Source organism: Phaseolus vulgaris, chromosome 5 (assembly GCF_000499845.2).
Source record: "Phaseolus vulgaris cultivar G19833 chromosome 5, P. vulgaris v2.0, whole genome shotgun sequence".
Classification (NCBI taxonomy): domain Eukaryota; kingdom Viridiplantae; phylum Streptophyta; class Magnoliopsida; order Fabales; family Fabaceae; genus Phaseolus; species Phaseolus vulgaris.
Window position 1 is genome coordinate 38,625,303 of NC_023755.2, and position 18,981 is coordinate 38,644,283.

Consider the following 18,981-nt stretch of genomic DNA (forward strand, 5'->3'; position numbering starts at 1 on the left):
TTAAAAAATGCTTTGATAGATTGAAGAAAGAAAGATTATATAAATTACCATTGATCTTGACTTCTAAACAAATTACATTAATTATATCAGAACAAGTCTTCAATCACCATCTAAGACGACAATTATATCAGAACAAGTCTTCAATCACCATTTAAGACGACAAGTATCTAAGACAACGAATAATATATTTCGAAAAGACAAAAAGTATCTAAGACGACGAGTGATATATTTAAGGTTTAGAGTTTACATTATTTTTCACTTTTATCTTTCCCTTGTTGTATTTGTTTGATGAGAGAAATAGTTGAAAATGGAAAATTTGAAGGTGTTGATTGGTTGAGACCTTAGTTTATCCACACAAGTTTGCATTATTAAAGTAGAAGATTGACGTCATGAAATTGATTTTTTGTGAATGTAATTATTCAAGTTTTGAATTTATCGACGGAAGCAAGATTAGAAGATGGGAGAAAACAAAAGAAAAGAAAAAAAAAAGAGACATTAATAAATAACTAATAATAATCTATAATTGAAATTGAAAATCTAGAGTTAAAGAATGGCCAATTCCATAGGGAAAGGAATGAAGGAAGCTGTTTCATTACTCTCTTCTCTTATTTTAAAGGGCGTTAGAAGCGCTCTTATATTATTCATCATTTATCAATCACTTTTCTTTCTTCATTTTCAGCGCTTTATTGTTCCACCTTTTTTTCCTCCTCTTTTCCTTCTTCTTCTTCCTCGTTAGGGTTTTTCTTTTCAATCTTCTTTTTCTCCGCGACCGAATCCGTTGGCAACGACGTCGTTGCAAGATGATGCCCCCGGGACTTGTCTCCAATCTGCAAGAAGTGCTTCACAGCCGCAAAGGCGATTCCAATTCGAACGCCAATGCGGAGCAGGAGCAGACCACCGAGACCTTGGAGCCTGTTGAATTCGACGAGTCCAAGCCTATTGTGTTGGTCACCAACACCGATGGCGTCGATTCGCCTGGTCTCACGCACCTCGTTCAAGCTCTCGTTCAGCAAGGCCTCTACAATGTCCACGTCTGCGTTCCTCAATCGTAAGTCTGTAACGTCAATTGAATGCAGTTTTCCACAACATTTTCTTGTCCTATCTTTGTAATTTGTTAGTTCATCGAACTGTTGCGTAGGGACAAATCGGCTTCGGCGCATTCCGTAACCCTCCGAGAAACCGTTGAAGCCGCTTCTTCCAAAATCAGTGGCGCCACCGCCTTTGAGATTTCTGGTATTATCTATTTGCGGCTTCCTGGCTTGTAATAACAATAATAATAATAATAATAATGATAAATAATAATAATAATAAGAAGAAGAAGAAGAAGAAGAAGAAGAAGAATAAGAAGAAGAATATCGATGCGGATATTAATTACAGAATTTAATTGTTTGTATAATTCAGGAACTCCCGTGGATTGTGTTTCGTTGGCGTTATCTGGAGCCTTGTTTTCGTGGTCAAAGCCTATGCTGGTTAGTGTTTGTATCGTGTCACTGGAGATTGTCAGTTATGCGTGTGATTGATTGTTATCGTAATGAGGACTGAGGATTTGTTGATGACGATGTGGTTTGAATTTTCAGGTTGTCAGTGGGATTAACCGGGGATCAAACTGTGGCCATCACATGTAAGTTGTGCATTTTATGGTTAGAGATGAACATGTAGATCTAGGTTTGTACACGATCTAGGAACTTTAAAGTCTTTTTTTGTATGGACTCGTGTTTATCTCGTGCTTTAAAAATTCCCAGGTTCTACTCAGGGGTTGTTGCTGGAGCTAGGGAGGCGTTGTTGTGTGGTGTACCGGCGTTATCGATATCGTTAAATTGGTAATTTCATGATTCTTTACATTTGGTGCTTTTGTGCTGGGCATTATGAATTGATATCGTGTCTGGTTGTAGGAAGAAGGATGAAAGCCAAGAAAACGACTTCAAGGATGCTGTATCAGTCTGTTTACCATTAGTAAATGCGGCTATTAAGGATGTTGAGCAGGGAACTTTTCCCAAAAGCTGTTTTTTGAATATAGAAATTCCAACATCTCCTCTGAGTAACAAGGTAAGCAAATTTTATGATACAGTGCTCAATTTTTTAAAATGTTTTGCTCCTTTATGCAAATGCGAGCTCTTGGGCTATATGTTGTGCAAAGTTTAGTGAGCATATGATAATATTGTTGGCTGATTAGATTCTAATGATTTGAAGTGTTACATAGTTATATCTTTCTTTTTGTTTACATGGATGCAATGTAATAATTCTTTTGATAGGGCTTCAAATTGACCAAGCAAAGTATGTGGAGATCCACTCTGAACTGGCTAGCGGTTTCCACCAGCCGCTACCCACCCGGTCATTTCATGGCCAATCAAGGTGGCCTTGGTCTTCAGTTTGCACAGCTTGGTCGAGATGCTTCTGCAGCTGTAGGTGTCCTACATACTTATTATATCATGCCTTTGTGTTCTCGGTAGTCCGAAGTGATTTTAATGCTTCTATTCTAATAATGATGGTTCTCCAATCTTGCTCATTTATCAACCTCAGGGTGCAGCTCGTCGAATGGCTACACAAAAAAAGAATTTGGAGGTTGTTGAATCAACTGGAGCTGCAGGAAAATCTGATCCCAACAGGGTGAAGAAGTACTTCAGACTAGAGGTAAATAGGAGGAAAAAACAACTCTTTTGTTACATTTTTTTCTATCACCCTGCAAAAATCCTGTTTATATTTTAGCTAATACGTTTGTGTCATGATTATGATTTTGAAGATAGCAGTATGTAGAGGAGATTATCATAAAAAATGTTTTTGTGTCGCGTGTAATCTTAATAGGTCTATTTTAATCACGGGTTCATTCACTACATATTTCTTGTGACATCCCCTCGAGTTTGGTGACGTGATTCGGGTTTCTAATCCCTTGCACTTGTTTATATTTATAAATATATGTATTCCAATTAAATGTTTCTGAATTGTTCGTAGAAGAGAACTTAGCTATACTTCTTGTATCTTCAGTTTTTGGACAATAAGCAGGAAGAAGAGGACGAAGATCTTGATTACAGAGCACTTGAAAATGGATATGTAAGTTGGAGCAATAAAATTATTGCCTTTTCAATTAACATTAGTTTCTTTTATTTAGTGTACTTATTTTTCTTATGGGTGCATGCCACTATGCTGGTATCTTCGGGGGCCACCGATTTCCCCCCGTCCTAACTGATTATTGCACCTGATCTGCATGAACAGGTTGCAGTGACTCCGCTGTCTCTTTCTCCTCATATTGAATCTGATATTCAAGTGGCAGCTTCTGATTGGGTTTCTACTGTGCTTCCTGATGGACAATAACTTTAGTATGATTGTGTACATTTGAGATTTATGACGATTCTTTTTTTTTCTTAATCAAAGCAAAGATGAAGCAGAAGCGGTAGTCACACACCAATTCAATAGTGGATTTCCACCTGTACTATTTTTTTTTTTACATTTTTTTTGTTCCCTTCTTCATTGTTTCAGTTTCTTTGGTCACTAAGTTATTTCTGATTTGAAGCAAATGCTTCTTGTAATTTCTTGGGCATATTTTAAAAAAATGCCCTTTCGTCTGTTTGTAATATCCATTGCGAGCAAAAACACTGAAGCAGCTGTAATTTTCCGTTTTTTTTTTGTTTGAAGAATAGTTAAACTTTGGATTGAAGATAGTTAAAAGGTCCACTGATGAAAAAACACTTACAAGTTAGTTTGCACTATTGCATTTGGGTGCTATTGTGAAGAATATACGTTGAATTGAAAAAAATAATCGCGTTCAAATGACATTTGTGTTTGTTTTTGAAAAAAGAATATAGCTTCCTTGTTATGAACAATATTTATTTATGGCGTTAATTTTGGTATGCTATTACTATAATAGAAGTTATTGTAGGAAGGTAGTAATAAGTGAAACGTGAAAGCACAGTGAGGTTTGGTGGCAGGCTGGATTCGCCAAGGCATTGTAGCACCGACAGAGGCGTGATGGAAATTAGTGACAGCATGGAACGATTCAAGGTAATTTGAACTTACAGACTCAAAAAATTACTTATACAAACTGATTAAAAAATAAATAAAAAACGTTGAAAAAACTACACTTTTTATTTGTTTGGATCAGATTTCAGTTGGTATTTGCAAAATCAAACCCATCCAAAGCGAATTGAAATCCTCCAATAAACATTTTAGTTAATTGTGTTTTATATGTTTTAATATTGTTTAGAGTTTCACTGATATATTAATTATGACTTTTTCCATGTGTTCAACCAGCTTAAAATTATATATATACTTTGTATGACTGTGTTAAAAAGTGCTTTTAGGTTTTTTTTACCATAGTGGATTTATTTTTTACTAGATCGCTTTTAAAAAATGCAAACAATTAAAACTAACGAACAAACTAACCACCACCCAACCTCCCACACCATTACTAAGAAGATTTGAATATATGATGTGATGTTAGATACAATATTTAAATCCATCTCACCTCACCGCTATCACTCAATTATTACATCCTAATTTTATTACTTTACAAATCATTAAATTTAACTGAATGTTAGTTCAAAATGTTATTTTATTATAATTTAAATATTCTTTTATTCTTCTGGATTTCGTATATGATTTACAGTGAACTTCCTTTTTTCTTCTTTTAATAAAAAATATTTTTTATTTTGGTTTATTTAGTTTATTTATATTTGTGTAGTAGGAATGATACAATTTTTTTTTCTCTCTTTTGATTTCAATAGAATTTTACATTGATTTTCAAATTTTTTTCTTATAGCGGTCTATTATCAAAAAATTATCTTTTGTTTTAGTTTTTAGTGTTTATTGACATCTTTTAAGCGGGGAATTATTCATTAAGGAAGTGTGTAAGGGATTAAGTATGAGGACACATATTTTTTTTAAAGAAAAAAATATTCAATGTGATAGAATCAATATCATTTTTTTTTTTAATTAGAGTTTCTACTTGCTATTTTCTTTAGTTTACCTTATTAAAGGTGAAATCCAAAAAAAAAATGAAAATTAAAAGGTATAATTTCCTTTTGGAATTCTTTCTTTTAGTTTCACCAACAAGTAGGAAATATAAAAGAAATGATAACCTTTTAAGGAAACATCATTCTTTTGTATCATATTGATTATTTTTTTCGTCAAACAAAATAATTTAAAAGATACGTATGTCAGTTCTATTCAGCCCCTTAATAAATAATTTTATTTTAAAAACGTCGATAAATAACATGGACAACAACATGAGAGACTAAAATGAAAAAAAAAGTATTGAGGATAAAAAAACAAAATATAAAATTTATTGGGAGAAAAATATTAAATAAAAATATAGAATATCAGTTTTACTTAATAATGACTGACGAATTGCTTAACGATCAGGTCATCCTTAACGAATATAAAAAACGATAAACAGATAACAAAAGTAAATGTTTTATTGAGAATCAAAATAAGAAAATGAATTATCGAAAATAATGTGCAAAGTCTACCAATTGTTTTAAAAAATATTTAATCTTCTTATAAAATAAGAAAAGTTTCAGCCCAACCCAACCTATGAAGTAGTGTATCAGTAGTTTGATAATATGGGCTTTAGGCCTACTCCATGCATGCTAAGGACTGATGTATACATGAGTTTGATTTTAGGCAATTGCTTCCTGCACCCGATCAATTGTGACTGGCACCCGACACACTTTTAAAAATCCTAAAATGCCCTTGTCTTCTTCATTTACGGATAAAAATATCCGGAACTGATCGTTGCTTACGGATAAAAATATCCGGAAGCCGCAGTTGTGCCTACGGATAAAAATATCCGGAAGCCAGTCACAGTTTTGCCTACGGATAAAAATATATGGATCCAACTATATTCCGGATAAAAATATCCGTAAGTCAAAACAAACTTACGGATAAAAATATCCAGACCCCAAACTCCCTTACGGATAAAAATATCTGCACCTCTCAAAAGTCACTTGCGGATAAAAATATCCGCAACTCTCACTCACTTATGGAAAAAAATATCCGGAAGCATGACGTACCTTCGAATCTGGTGCTCTGCCTGCGATAATGGAGGTCACGGTGGGTGCAGAAGAATGGAGAAGAACGTCGCTCACGTTGGACAACAAGCTTGCTCACGGTGGCTGCACAACACGGTGGCTTACGGTGGCTCGGTGGCTGCGGCAGGCACAATGGAATGGAAGAACAGAAGAATAGGGTTGGTGCAGGTGATTGGGTGCATATCACAATTATAGTTTTCAGAATTTCATTAAGGGTATATTCGTCTTTTACTATTAAGTGATTGGGTGCCAATTAGAATGTGTTGGGTGCAGGGAGAATGTGCCTTGATTTTATGTGCAATTTAGAAAAATATACTACAACAAAAAAATAATTGAATATAAAAACTAACTTTAAAAAATAATTAATTATTATATTAATATATTAATATAGATATTAATTTTTTATTATTAATAAATAATTTTGAAATTAATATTTAACTATCAAAATTTAGCTATCAACTACTTAATCTTAAAATTAAGTTGATATTTAAAATTTTGATAATTAGTTAGATACTATTTAAAATTTTATAAATAATAAAAATAGTTCAAATATTAATCATTATTATTTCTATCTCTAAAATAATATCATAAATAATTAATATAATAATTAATTAATTATTATTTTTTAAATTAATTTTTATTTAATAATTGTTTTAATGTTATCTTCACCTTGTCGAGGATAAGATAGAATAAATGCAGCAGTGTAAGATCTGAGGAATTTCCAAAGCGAAATAAATAAAATGTTTGATTACTAAATATTGAGAATGGTTGAATTTTAATGTTGATTGATAAGATGGATGAATTGCTGTAAAATGCAAATGGGACATGCTTACTTTATGGCCATGGCTCATCACCTCTGGAACACAATACAAATATATATTTTTAATTAACTAAATAGTTTTTCTTTTAAAAATAATAATCACATAACTTTTTTAATACTCTTTCTACAAAGTCACATTAATTTTAAATTGTATTATTTCATTAGTTATTCATTATAATAATAAAACGATATATATTTTAATATAATAAAAATGTAAATACATCCGCAAAAGTTTATTTACTTTCGTTTAGTTACTATAAAACACTTTCTATTACTCTCGAAAGAGTAACGTTATTAGTTTTATTTTTGGTTTATTTAATGTTTGAATTTCAGAAATATTATTTTGAAGATTGTAGATATCTCATCAACTAGAGATTATAATATTTTATATTATATAAATGAGTGTAAATTTCATCTTATTAGTTATTTTATAAATTTAAATTAAGTTTAAAATTTACTTGTATCAAAATTATATTCTAATAAAAGTTTGTTGGACTTATCAAACTTGTATCAGTGAAGGCCGTACGATGGATCACATGTCTCGATCTTGATCACTGAACCGATTGATATGTGAGTCCCTATCAGTGGGTCGACCGATAACACGAATCTAATTACGCTTAAGCATAATTAGTAAAGTTAATCCACGATCAACAACTAGCTAAAATATAATGTATCTCTAAACATCGTGTAAAAGTAGTTAGGTGAAAAAGGGAAAATGGAGTATAATAGAAAAAGAAAATGTGGGAAAAATGGTAGGTTAGAGTGAAAACCTAGAGTTTATTTTGATAATTTTGTGAGCTAACTTTGTTGCTGAATTCCTGCGAAGAAAAGGTTGTGAGATTAATAAAATGAAATGATGGTGAAGAGAGTTGGCCCATAAGAAAGAACACTTTGTAAGATTCTGAGCCATGAAAAATTGATTAGAGTGAAAAAGAAGGCCCACCCATTGTGTCAAAATGGAGCAATGAGTCCTCTTCCATGGCTATGGGACCTTCAAATTATTGAACTAACGCGGTGCCGACTGTGATGAACACGAGATAATTCTGTATCTTCTCTTTTTCTATTGCAATTTGCAATTTCATGCTCATCCAAACATAGTTCATTATGAAGCCAGAGAAGAAGAAAAAGGCAAACGGGTAGGTATGCCACAATCATTCCATGATTGAAACCACCTTTGTCCCCCTAACTTAGATTCTTTCAGAAGATTCCATATCTCACCACAATCATGCTTTCTCAAGCACTCTCAAATTACTTTTTTTTCTTCATTTTTCTCAGCCCATCTTATCATTCATTTTTACTCATTTTCTCCATCTTTTTATCATAAAATCTTCTACCTTTTCCCACTTTCTCAATCATCAATGAAACTATATATTCTAAATTTGTTAATTTTGTTAATCTCTTATCATTCCAATGATTTCTTATATCATTTATTTTATATCCGTTAGAAGATCCCACATTGAATAAAGATAAAGATTAGAGTTTATAGTATATAAGTAAGTGCAAATCTCATCTTATAAGTTGGTTTTATGAGGTTGAGTTAGGTTTAAAGTTCACCTCATAATATGGTATCAGAGCTAAAATTTCATAGTCTCTAGTCGATGTGGGATCTCCAACAATACCAACTACTTGTATTATTATGGCAGCAAAACGTTGATCGTCGTGTTGATTGAGAGGTTCGTCTTATGTTCCTTTTGCTTGGCCTGACAGGTATGCGTTTTGTTTCTTGTTCATGCTTTGGTTTTTTGGTTTTCTTGTTTGAGAGGCGTAATTCTTCTTTGATGTGGAGTCGTTTAACATTTTTTGTTTTGCATGACACTATTTCGTGAGGGTAGGGGTTTGTTGTGCTTTGTTTTGACAAGTTTGCTTTTACCGTAGGGTAATTAGAAATGTTGTTCGATTTCTTTCATGTATAAGGATTAGAATATCCTTTTATGTTCTTTTTATATTTATATTTATATTTATTTATTGTTTGTTAATTAAAAAAAATTTAAAAAATTTATACTTAATTAGTAGTGAATGGTCATTTTTAAATATGAATCTCCAGTTTGAACAATAAAGGTAACTGCAAGAGAAGAAAAACCAGACCTAGTTAGGTTATCTGGTTGTTAGCGTGGAGAGTAAACATGTTTTACCATGTTCACTGTGCTTAGGTAACGGCAAACACAAGAAAAGGAAGTGGAAACAGGGACAACATGTAAGAGATAAACCAACAACACGACCAATGGAATCTCACAACCATTCTCAGTTTGGAACTTTATCATTTCTCTCTACCAACATGTTTTAACCTTTCTTTTTATTTACTGCTACTTTTATAATCTGAGGTTCAGAATAACAACCCCAATTTTTTCTTCATAAACTTGTTTATTTGCATTGTCTTTTTGTCATTGTGTTTGCACTTTACAATTATCTGTGAATACTGTTTTGATTGTTTGGGTTCAACTCCCAACTTCAAACTCAAAAATCACTCAAATTTAGGTGACTTGAATCATGGATATTCTGATTCATTCATTCACATTTTTTGGCGTATGATGTAATGAACATGTTATATATATGTTAGACGTCTTAAACATAAACTGTATATAATTATACAAATTATAAGTAAAAAAAGTCTAAATATGGTCGTGGATCACTTTCAAGGTATCATCATGTTTTTCCTCTTATTTTAATTGATGTTTTGACCATTTAATTTGTATAATGTTAATTTTTTGACAATTTTTCAGTAATGTTGGACTGTTTCTTTTTCGTTTGTGGGTATTAACAGGAGTTTGTGGATATTTACAAGAGTTGTGTTTTTTTAAGAGGTATTTGGTTTTGTTAAGAGGAGGCTAAGGATTTTTTTTATTATGGGTTGGAACATCCAAAAGCAATTCTAATTTATTTATTTATTTTTTATAAAAAGAATAAAAAAACAAGTTAAAAAAGTCCCTGCCTATACTTTAAATTATCTAATATGATTGGCTTAATATTTTAAGTGAAGAAAGCGAATGTTAAGGAACGTGGCAGAAAAATTGACAACGAGTTTCAATAGCAATTCTGAGAGAGAAAGAGAGAACAAACATTACTTTTAGGGCAAGATACTTAATACATATATACCACTACTACAATAAAATCATCGAATAAAAATCAATTTTTAGAGATTAAAATAATTAGTTGTTATAATAATTAAATTAGAAACCATTTTAGAAACTAAAAAAAATAGTTTCTATTATTGTTAAATATTTTTTAAATTGTTATTTAATTAGTTACCAAGATTTTAACTTCCAATTATTTAGATTCTAAATTTGGTAGAAAAAACCTTAGTTGCTAATTAAATACCAATTTAGAAACTATTTCACAACAATAATATAAACTAATTTAGAAACAAAAAATTTATTTAGTCTCTAAAATGGTATCTAATTTAGTCATTATAACAACTAATTATTTTTGGTCTCTAAAATTAGTTTTTATTTCATGATTTTCTTGTAGTGATATAATCAGTTGTTTTTTTTATGCAAGTAATAGTAATTGATTTACACATCCATTTGATTTGTATAAATTCCTACAAACTCAATTATTTTGTCTTTTAATATGAGAAAACCAAATAAGACTAATACAACATCGTTTGATCAACCTAGAATGAAATCTTCTTTGCTTCTTCAAAACATGATGATGATTCAATAGAGGAAAATATCCCTTTTTAATTGGCAATAACTTCTGTTACTTGACAACTATTTTAACTAGAGTATGCTAAAAGATATAAATTCTAAGTATAAAACTTGTGTTTTACACATAATAAGTTCGAAAAATGGAAGGGTAAAACTAGAAAATGAAGCAAATGCATGGAAAGTAGGAGTTGGGGAAGGCGAAATCTATGATTCTGTTTTAGTTTTGCTTTGGTTTTTATGGTAAATTGGAAAAGTGTATAAGCTGAGAAAATTATGAAGAGGAATTGTTTCATATTATATGTTTTTGTATTTTTAAATTTTCAGAGACTTGTTCTTTTACTTTTGTTGATTGACTGTCCTAAGTCAAATTGTGTAAGTTTGGAAATTTTTTAAATAAGAATTATTTGAGGTTATATGTTTTTTATTTTAAGGATTAGGACATTCTTAAAGTGTTCTCTATTTTTTTTATAAATTTTTTTTATGTTAAGCATCACTATGCTATTTGACATCTCAGACTGATACATCAAGTAACAACAATCATTTGTCATCACATGAAAAAGTATTATTAAAAAAAATATAAAAAATACAAAAATATGGGGGACTAGACCAAAACCCATATGTTAACAAAAATGATACATAGGTAGACTATACGTATTAATAAAGAATTATAAGAACATACTAGATGAAAGTCTATTATACCAATGAAAGGAGTCTTTATGAATAAATCATAAATTAGCCAACTTATCAGCACACACATTACCTTCACGAAAAATATGAGTAACCCTAAACCTGATTTTTCCACAGTAATTAAAACAAGTATTCCATCGATTACGAAACATCCAAGGAACATTTGTCCTAGCAGGAAACACAACACAAACCAAGACAAATTCACATTCCAGCTAGGCATTAGTAAAACCCAACTTTTGAGCTTCCTCCAAAGCATATATAATTCCATAAAATTTAGCAACCAAAGCAGCCTGAACGTCAAGAAACGCAGAGAAAACTCTAATAAACTCTCTCGTACTTCCACGAAAAATACTTCCCGTTCTCTTTTTATTTAATTTATTTATTGTTGATAAAAAATATGTTTTTGATTTTTAAAGTTTTTCTTTTCCTTTTGTTGATTGTGTGTCCTAGACTAACTCAATACTCTATTTTATTTAATTATTCTTCACTGATAAAAATAATAATTTGTACTGTGTTACTTGGATATGGAATAGGACCAGCAATATTGTACTTTAGAAGCCAAAATAATCTCAAATATTAAAGATATTTTTATAACCAAATATTAAAGATATATCACTTAACAAACATGCATCATACAATAGAGGAAAAAACAAGTTTTATTTTATAATATTTTATAAAACAAGGATGGAAAATGGGACGTGATGTAAATCTACTTATGGACGGGTCTTAATATATAATGTATTGCAAATAATGTATAGATGATAAAGTTTCAAAGATTGAATCATGATATCCTTTAAAGTGATTACGTAATCTTTAAATATACTTTTCTTCCGATAAAGCATATCAAGAAACTCTTATTATTAAGAAGAAAATATATGAAAATTTGAAATATAAAACATCATCGATCAAAGGGGAGTTTAATTTAATAATTCTTGCTATTTCTTATTAATGGGAGTTTAAATTTTACCTGAAAATAAAAATCTTCTTTCTCTATGATATAGACGTAGATAGATTCCCCTTAAACGTTGAGTTAATCAATCTTCCATTTTTCTCACTCTTCTTTCGTTTTTCAAAGCATGGAAGTGACGTTTTGTTCTTTACTCTTTTTCTAAAACTTTAGCCATAGTATAAGCAAGATCAAATTTTCTCCGGGTAATGCAAATCTAAAGACTCAAGAAAGGATGGTCCCTTAAAAAAAAATAAAAAAAAATAATATATATATATATATATATATATATATATACGGTACCATGCAAAAGTAAAAGGACTTTTTTTTTCCTTAATGGAAGAAGATAATAGACTTTGTTTCTATGGCTTCTATGACTAAAGCTAAAGAAAACTTGTGGAAGATGCAAAAATAAGTATATGATGATATCATACTCATCTGTGCTATAGATCTAGAGTTGTAAAATTGTTCTCTTCAATTCCTGTGATCCAACCCTCGTACAATTTAGTAAAACTAGTCAATCAACAAAATACTAACTAAACTACTATAAAATAAGAATCCCTAAAACCAACAAGCTAAAACTAGAATTAAATCGAGTTTAGACAAATCATAGGTTCAAGACACCAATCTGAATAAGAAAAACAAACAGATGAAATTTTGGAAAAAATCCAATATCAAACCTTAAATTGAGCCAAAGAAAAAATTTCTGAATGATCTATCACTCCACCTTTAAAAATGACCTTGTCCTAATGCACCAGATCTCACTGAACACCGCAATTAGACATTCTCCATCACAATTTAGTTTGTATTAACTGTTTTGATAATATGAGTTCATATTGGTTGTTGCTGGTTTAAACGATCACATCATAACATGGTATGTCATATAACAGACAGAACACCCTAGCCTAGCTAGGTCACATGTAAGGGCACTTTGGCCTCAAGTGCCAACAAGTTGACTATGGTGTTTGTTTGTACGGTTTTTGTCTTTGTTATTACGTTGTCAGAGAGAGAGAGAGAGAGAGAGAGAGAGGGAAACAAAGGGCACTGAGTCAACTTAAAGTGCACATAACTACGCATATGATTGTTATACAACATCCAGCACTTCACAAGAGAAATAAAAATCATACATGGATACGTACTTTTAGTTGACAAACATGTGAAAGAACCTACATACATTTATGGAACATAAGCCAACATCGTTTAATGGAAGAGAGCCAGAACTAGCATGGCTCTGAGGTTTGCCAATACGAGATCGTTCCACTTACCCTCTTATTCCAAAATTCAAGACAAAATTAAATGCATATTACCCCCCCTCTTAGAATGCATGGAATTAATTTACCTCATCACAAGACTCCCACTACTCAATTATATATACACATAAAATTAACCTATTATATAATAGTAATCAATGCTTATGATGATGACACCAAACTTCAAAAGGAATGATAGGTTTTATGCCTATTTTTCTGCTTGATAGAGTGATATTGATGAAGATGATGTTGACGACATGATGATGGCATCAATGTACTCCACTTGATTGGGTACAACAATTTGATCTTGTGCACGAATGCCTGGTGTGTAACACGCAACAGCATCCTCATGTCTGTGTAGTGAATTGGCAGAAGAAGAAAATGGGATGCTGCAGACATAATCCTCGATGCTCTCACACACTTTTGGCAGAATATCAAATGGTTGGTTCCACCCATGTAGTTGGATTGATGAATTTCTCAACGATGGTATCACTCTTGGTGATGATTGTTTGAGTTTCTTGATTTGGATCAAGATGAATGGGTTCACACCCCAAGGAGGACCATGTATCTAATTCATACAAAGATGGAATGATGTTGTTGGATGGTGGCACTGTTTCTGGCATTGGATTCTGAAAATGAAGGAAATTGTTGGCATTATTATTATTATAGTTGTTGTTTATGTGAATCTTGATATCATTGTTGAGATGATCAAAGGCTTGTAGGATTGGGGCTGGGATGATGGGAAGGTATTGATGATGGGAGTTTAGGATAGTGTTGTTGTCAGTTAAAGGGAAGAAACTTTCCATGGAAGCATTGGCAAGAGTGTGAATATCAGAAAATGTGGCTAAAGAAGGAACAACATCATGAGAAAGCAGCTTCTTCTTTATGCTTGAATTCCAAAAGTTCTTCACCTCATTATCTGTTCTTCCAGGTAGGTGCTTGGCTATCTGAGCCCACCTGTCCAAAACAATGCCCTCTTGCTAAGAAAAGTGAACAAACAAAACTTTTTCATATAATAATGCTCACTTTGATCATCATCAAAAAGAGCAATTAACGGGGAAATCATTACTAAGGAGATTTCTCAAAAATAAAATAAAAAACCTGTTGCCAAGAATACTATGAAGTTCTATAATGAGTGCTGCTTCTTGAGGAGAAAAGCTTCCCCGTTTCAAATCAGGTCTCAGATAATTTATCCATCTCAATCTGCAGCTCTTTCCACACCTCTGCAGACCTGCACTTCACAAAATAATTCACCATATAGGTAATTAAGAACTTCATCAGTTTTTTTTATCACAACAACTTTACTTTGGTATATGTATATCACTCCTTAATTGATATATATTTATTTTGTTGAACAAAAAAGCTTATATAAAGTACTGAATGAAGAAATGAGAGTTTGGTGACAGTAGTGAGAAATGAAATTACCTGCAAGCTTTGGGACTGAACTCCAGCAACCGTGTCCATAAGTTGTGATGTAGTTGATGAGTTTTTCATCTTCTTCAGGTGACCACAGTCCCCTTTTGACCTTCTGCTTGTTGCAGCAAGAGTGATGCCCCATATGTTCAATTTGAATCCTATTCCTCAGATTCAAATTAAACCAGTAGTGCAAAGAGCCAATGGGCAAAGAAAGATGAGTTTTGGTATTATGTTTGAATTTGAATGATATATGAAAGATGAGTTATGTATATAAGGCTTAGAGTGAGGGAGCACAAAGAAGGGAAGTTGTAGGTAGTAGGTTTAGCCCTAGGTTTGAAGAGGTTATATGGAAATGTGAAAGGAATGGTGAGAGGGGAGTGAACAGAAAATGGATGATATGGTGAAGGTGTGAGTACACTGAGGTGGTGAATTTAATGAGAGAAGCTGTACCATTGTGGCCCAGTTAGGGTTTGTAGCAAAGGGCTAAAATGTGCAGTGTCACACTGCAACAATTGTAGGCCTTATAATGGATCCTTGTTAGCTCACTCTGGGATGGGCTGGATTGGACACGTGGCACACATGCAGGCTGGTGGGCCCCACCAAGCTATCAGAAGCACGTTGGACACACGCAGATAAAGAAATTATTTTCAAGGCTTGGTTGGTCACACTTGCATCTCAATTGCTTTATGGATACAAACACTAATTATGGATTCATGCCTTACCAATTTGATTAGTTCATTAATTATACCTCTCCAGTTTTCCCTTTTTGTTCCTTTCAGAGCAGTAACTGTGTATAATTGCAATGGTGAAAGCTGCATGAATTCACCTCTCATGGATCACTTTTCCAATCATTGGAGTTCAACAAGTAAAAAAAGCTTTGGTGATTGTGTGAGAAAATAGGTAGCTTGTAACTTCTGTTTTCTGATGTGAACAATGTGATGAGCTTGAACTGGTAGCAGATGTCAGTTTTATCATTGAATATATTGCATGCATGTATAAAGTTCTGCAAGATTTTGGATGAAAAGCATCAAATTAAAGGTAGAGTTAAGGGCTGGGAAGACAAAGGTGGCCAAGGCCCTCTATGATATAGTATTTATGATTAAATTGATTTTTTAATCTCAGTGCAAAAGTTTGTGCATGCACTTCTAGCAACTTGGCCCTCCATAACACATTATATTTATTTCAGTCTTATTCATAAAGGTTTTTGTTTTTCATGATCAAAAGAGATTTATTGTTAGAGATGTTATATCTCGATTAGTGATAAAAATATTTCATAGTATATAGATGAATGCAAATCACTTCTTATAAGTTGGTTTTATAAGATTGAATTAGATTTAAAGTCAATTTCTTGATATGATATCTTAGGTTAAATTTTATCCTAAGAGTTTATTGGTTTTATCAAGTCATCTTTTATCAAACGATATTATATGAGAAGTGATTTTGAATTAAACTTAAAGTTCACTAAGTATAGTCAATTTCACGAAATAACTATCTCATCAAATTAGTAAGTTGGCTACATCCAAAACGCTATTTTGTCAAAATTTCTACTATTAAATGTTTTTTTTAATTTTAGTAGTTAATTAGATATCAATTTAAAAACTATTTATCAGTAATGGAAACTAATTCATAAATTAATTTTTTTTAGTCTCTAAAATGGTATATAATTTAATCAATATACCAACTAATTATTTTTATTCTCTAAAATTGGTTTCTCTTTCATAATTTTATATAGTAGTATATAAACGTTAATATTTGGCTTTTTGTTTTGATATTTGCAAATTAATTAACTTATATATCCATGCATGACGAGGTTAGGTTATATACAAGACATTTTAACATTGTTGTTGGTTTATGTAGCAAACTATAATGTTGATTTTAAAAGAGTAATATTTGTTAGGAAAATGTTTGGGGATTGTGTCGAAAGTAGTAAAAGCAAAATTGCCACCAAACGCGGTCAAAGGTAGTGATTATTTGCTGGATTACTTAATCATCACGTGTTTCTTTTTCAGTGAAATATGAAGCATGTATCAAATCTTATAACATAAACTTATAAAAAAGAGGAAGGTTTTTTTTTTATGTGATAAAGTAATTAAAGTTAATTATTTGCTAAAGTATATAATAGAGAAGTTACACCATACACAGTACAAATTAAGTGGTCCTCGTGTGATGATGAACACATCAAAGCTAATAAATGTAAAAAATTAAAAGAAATAACAGATAATCACAGTTAACCTGCAATGATTTTCAACTTATTATGTAACAGAATATATTATTACAAAATCTTGAAAGCATCAAAATAATTTTATCAACCGTGAAAAAAATACAAATAAGCACAACATATTATGGATAGTCGGATAACAGTCTGATAACAAGTGATATGATAAGTTCAACAATTACTCGTTAAGATAGATTTTAAATGACTCTGATACTATATTAAGAAGTGAACTTTAAGCCTAATTCAACTTCATAAAATCGACTTATGAAATAAAATTTATACCAATAAAATATTTTCATCTCTAATCGATTTGATGTGAGATCTTCAATATCTACTAAAACTGAAATTTATATTACATTCAAATGTGTATGGTGTTGAGTAGGTTTATGTAATCATTTTCTGTATATGAATTAAAACAATCTTTCAAATATCTCTTATGATTTTCTTATATGGTGAATTTATAAGTTGGATAAAGAGAAAATATATTTTTGGTTAGAGAAATATAAAAAATAAGTTTAGTGGCTAATATGTGCATGAAAAATTGTATGATTTAATTTTGTTGAGACTTGAAATGGTGTGTTTCTTGGGTGATAGGTGGTGTAGGCGTTGAAACCTATATAAGGCATATGCTTGACTAATTGGGTGAATAAAAGCTTAAGTAATGATGATTAATCATTCTTATGCAAATTCAGACTAACCAAGTTTTAATTGACAACTGACATCATAATGTACAAATCCTTCTAAATTTGTGATATGGCTGGCAGAGTCATGTCTTTAAGAACAAGATTCATTCAAGTCTAAGTTTACCAAACTTTTTTTAACTATATGAATTAATTTGGATAAAAAGGGAAAGAAGAATAGCACTCTAGTTTTTTTTTTTTAATGAAAAATGTGTATATAAATGATGAAATTATTGAATTTAACAACAATTTGAATCAGTATTTTCTGTAAATATAAAAAAGTTGAAAATAGTTTTTTAATTAATTTTTTTATTTAATTTAATGTTTGTATGTATTTTGGAGTTTGTTACGATGATATACCTTGACTGTTACCAAGGACCTCTTTGGTTGTTTTTTTACGGAGAGTTTGTTAATAGTTTCTATTGAGAGTTTGGAATAGACTCCGAAGTGAAGTCTTATATTTTTTTTTCTTTATAAAGATTAGATCATCCTTAACTGATTCATATTTATTTATTATTTTTATTAATAAAAAATTTAAATAAATAAAATAGAGTATTTTGGAGATATTGTAAACCTTACCCCTAAAAAATTAACTAAAAGAGTCCTACTTGGTATCCAAACTAGTATTAGCATACACCTGCTCAACTATACAAACTACATCGATTACGGTTTTTATCAATTAAAAATAGTTTTTAGAAAAAATAATGATATAAACATTTATGGTTAATTAAACGTAAATTGGTTTTAGTTTATTAAAAATATTATAAGTTATTACATTTTTATAAACATTTATGAAAAACAATATTAAAAATGAGCACAGGCAACAACTTTAATGGGTTTTTTATTATAAAAATATCCATGAAGAGTAGATATAATTAATTAGTTTGTCCAAACAATAACTTTTTCTAATCCACAACACAACCCTTTTGCTTGTTGACCATATATAATTCATGGCTATTATTTGTCCTTAGAGACCTAGATTCCCTTGCGATGAACTTTGCATTTTTAGAACATCAAATTTTAAAAATTCTAATAAAAAAAAATAATTTTGTGATAATTGTGTTGCCTTTTTTTTTTCCAAATTTATGTGTCATAGTATTAAAATATTTAAATTAAATATAATATATTTATGATGTATAAGATACTAACTCCTAAGATATTTTAAATATTTCCGTTTTGCTTTATAAAACAAGCAAATCTATTGTCTTTGCAATATTTTTTTCCTTTATCTTTCGTTCCTTTTATCATCCAAAAAGTTTTATATATAATAATATGTTATAATTGTTCTTCTTTAACAGAA

General features: G+C 30.9%; 1 protein-coding gene, 1 long non-coding RNA gene and 1 pseudogene across 2 annotated transcripts; 2 read left to right on the forward strand and 1 right to left on the reverse strand.

Moving 5' to 3' along the window:
- The first annotated feature begins 525 nt into the window (after nt 1–525).
- On the forward strand, nt 526–3,656 carry LOC137835830 (uncharacterized). The gene is made up of 10 exons (XM_068644540.1): nt 526–1,048; nt 1,139–1,233; nt 1,402–1,469; nt 1,578–1,621; nt 1,743–1,820; nt 1,893–2,046; nt 2,253–2,402; nt 2,521–2,631; nt 2,983–3,048; nt 3,211–3,656. The coding sequence occupies exons 1-10, from the start codon at nt 801–803 to the stop codon at nt 3,307–3,309; spliced, it is 1,113 nt and encodes a 370-aa protein (XP_068500641.1). The 5' UTR covers nt 526–800; the 3' UTR covers nt 3,310–3,656.
- Nucleotides 3,657–7,712: 4,056 nt separating this feature from the next.
- LOC137834538 (uncharacterized) lies at nt 7,713–9,199 on the forward strand. The gene is made up of 3 exons (XR_011084914.1): nt 7,713–7,979; nt 8,487–8,550; nt 8,994–9,199. It is a non-coding gene; the product is annotated as an uncharacterized lncRNA (long non-coding RNA).
- A 4,173-nt stretch (nt 9,200–13,372) lies between these two features.
- On the reverse strand, nt 13,373–15,061 carry LOC137835831 (myb-related protein 308-like; annotated as a pseudogene).
- Nucleotides 15,062–18,981: the final 3,920 nt, after the last annotated feature.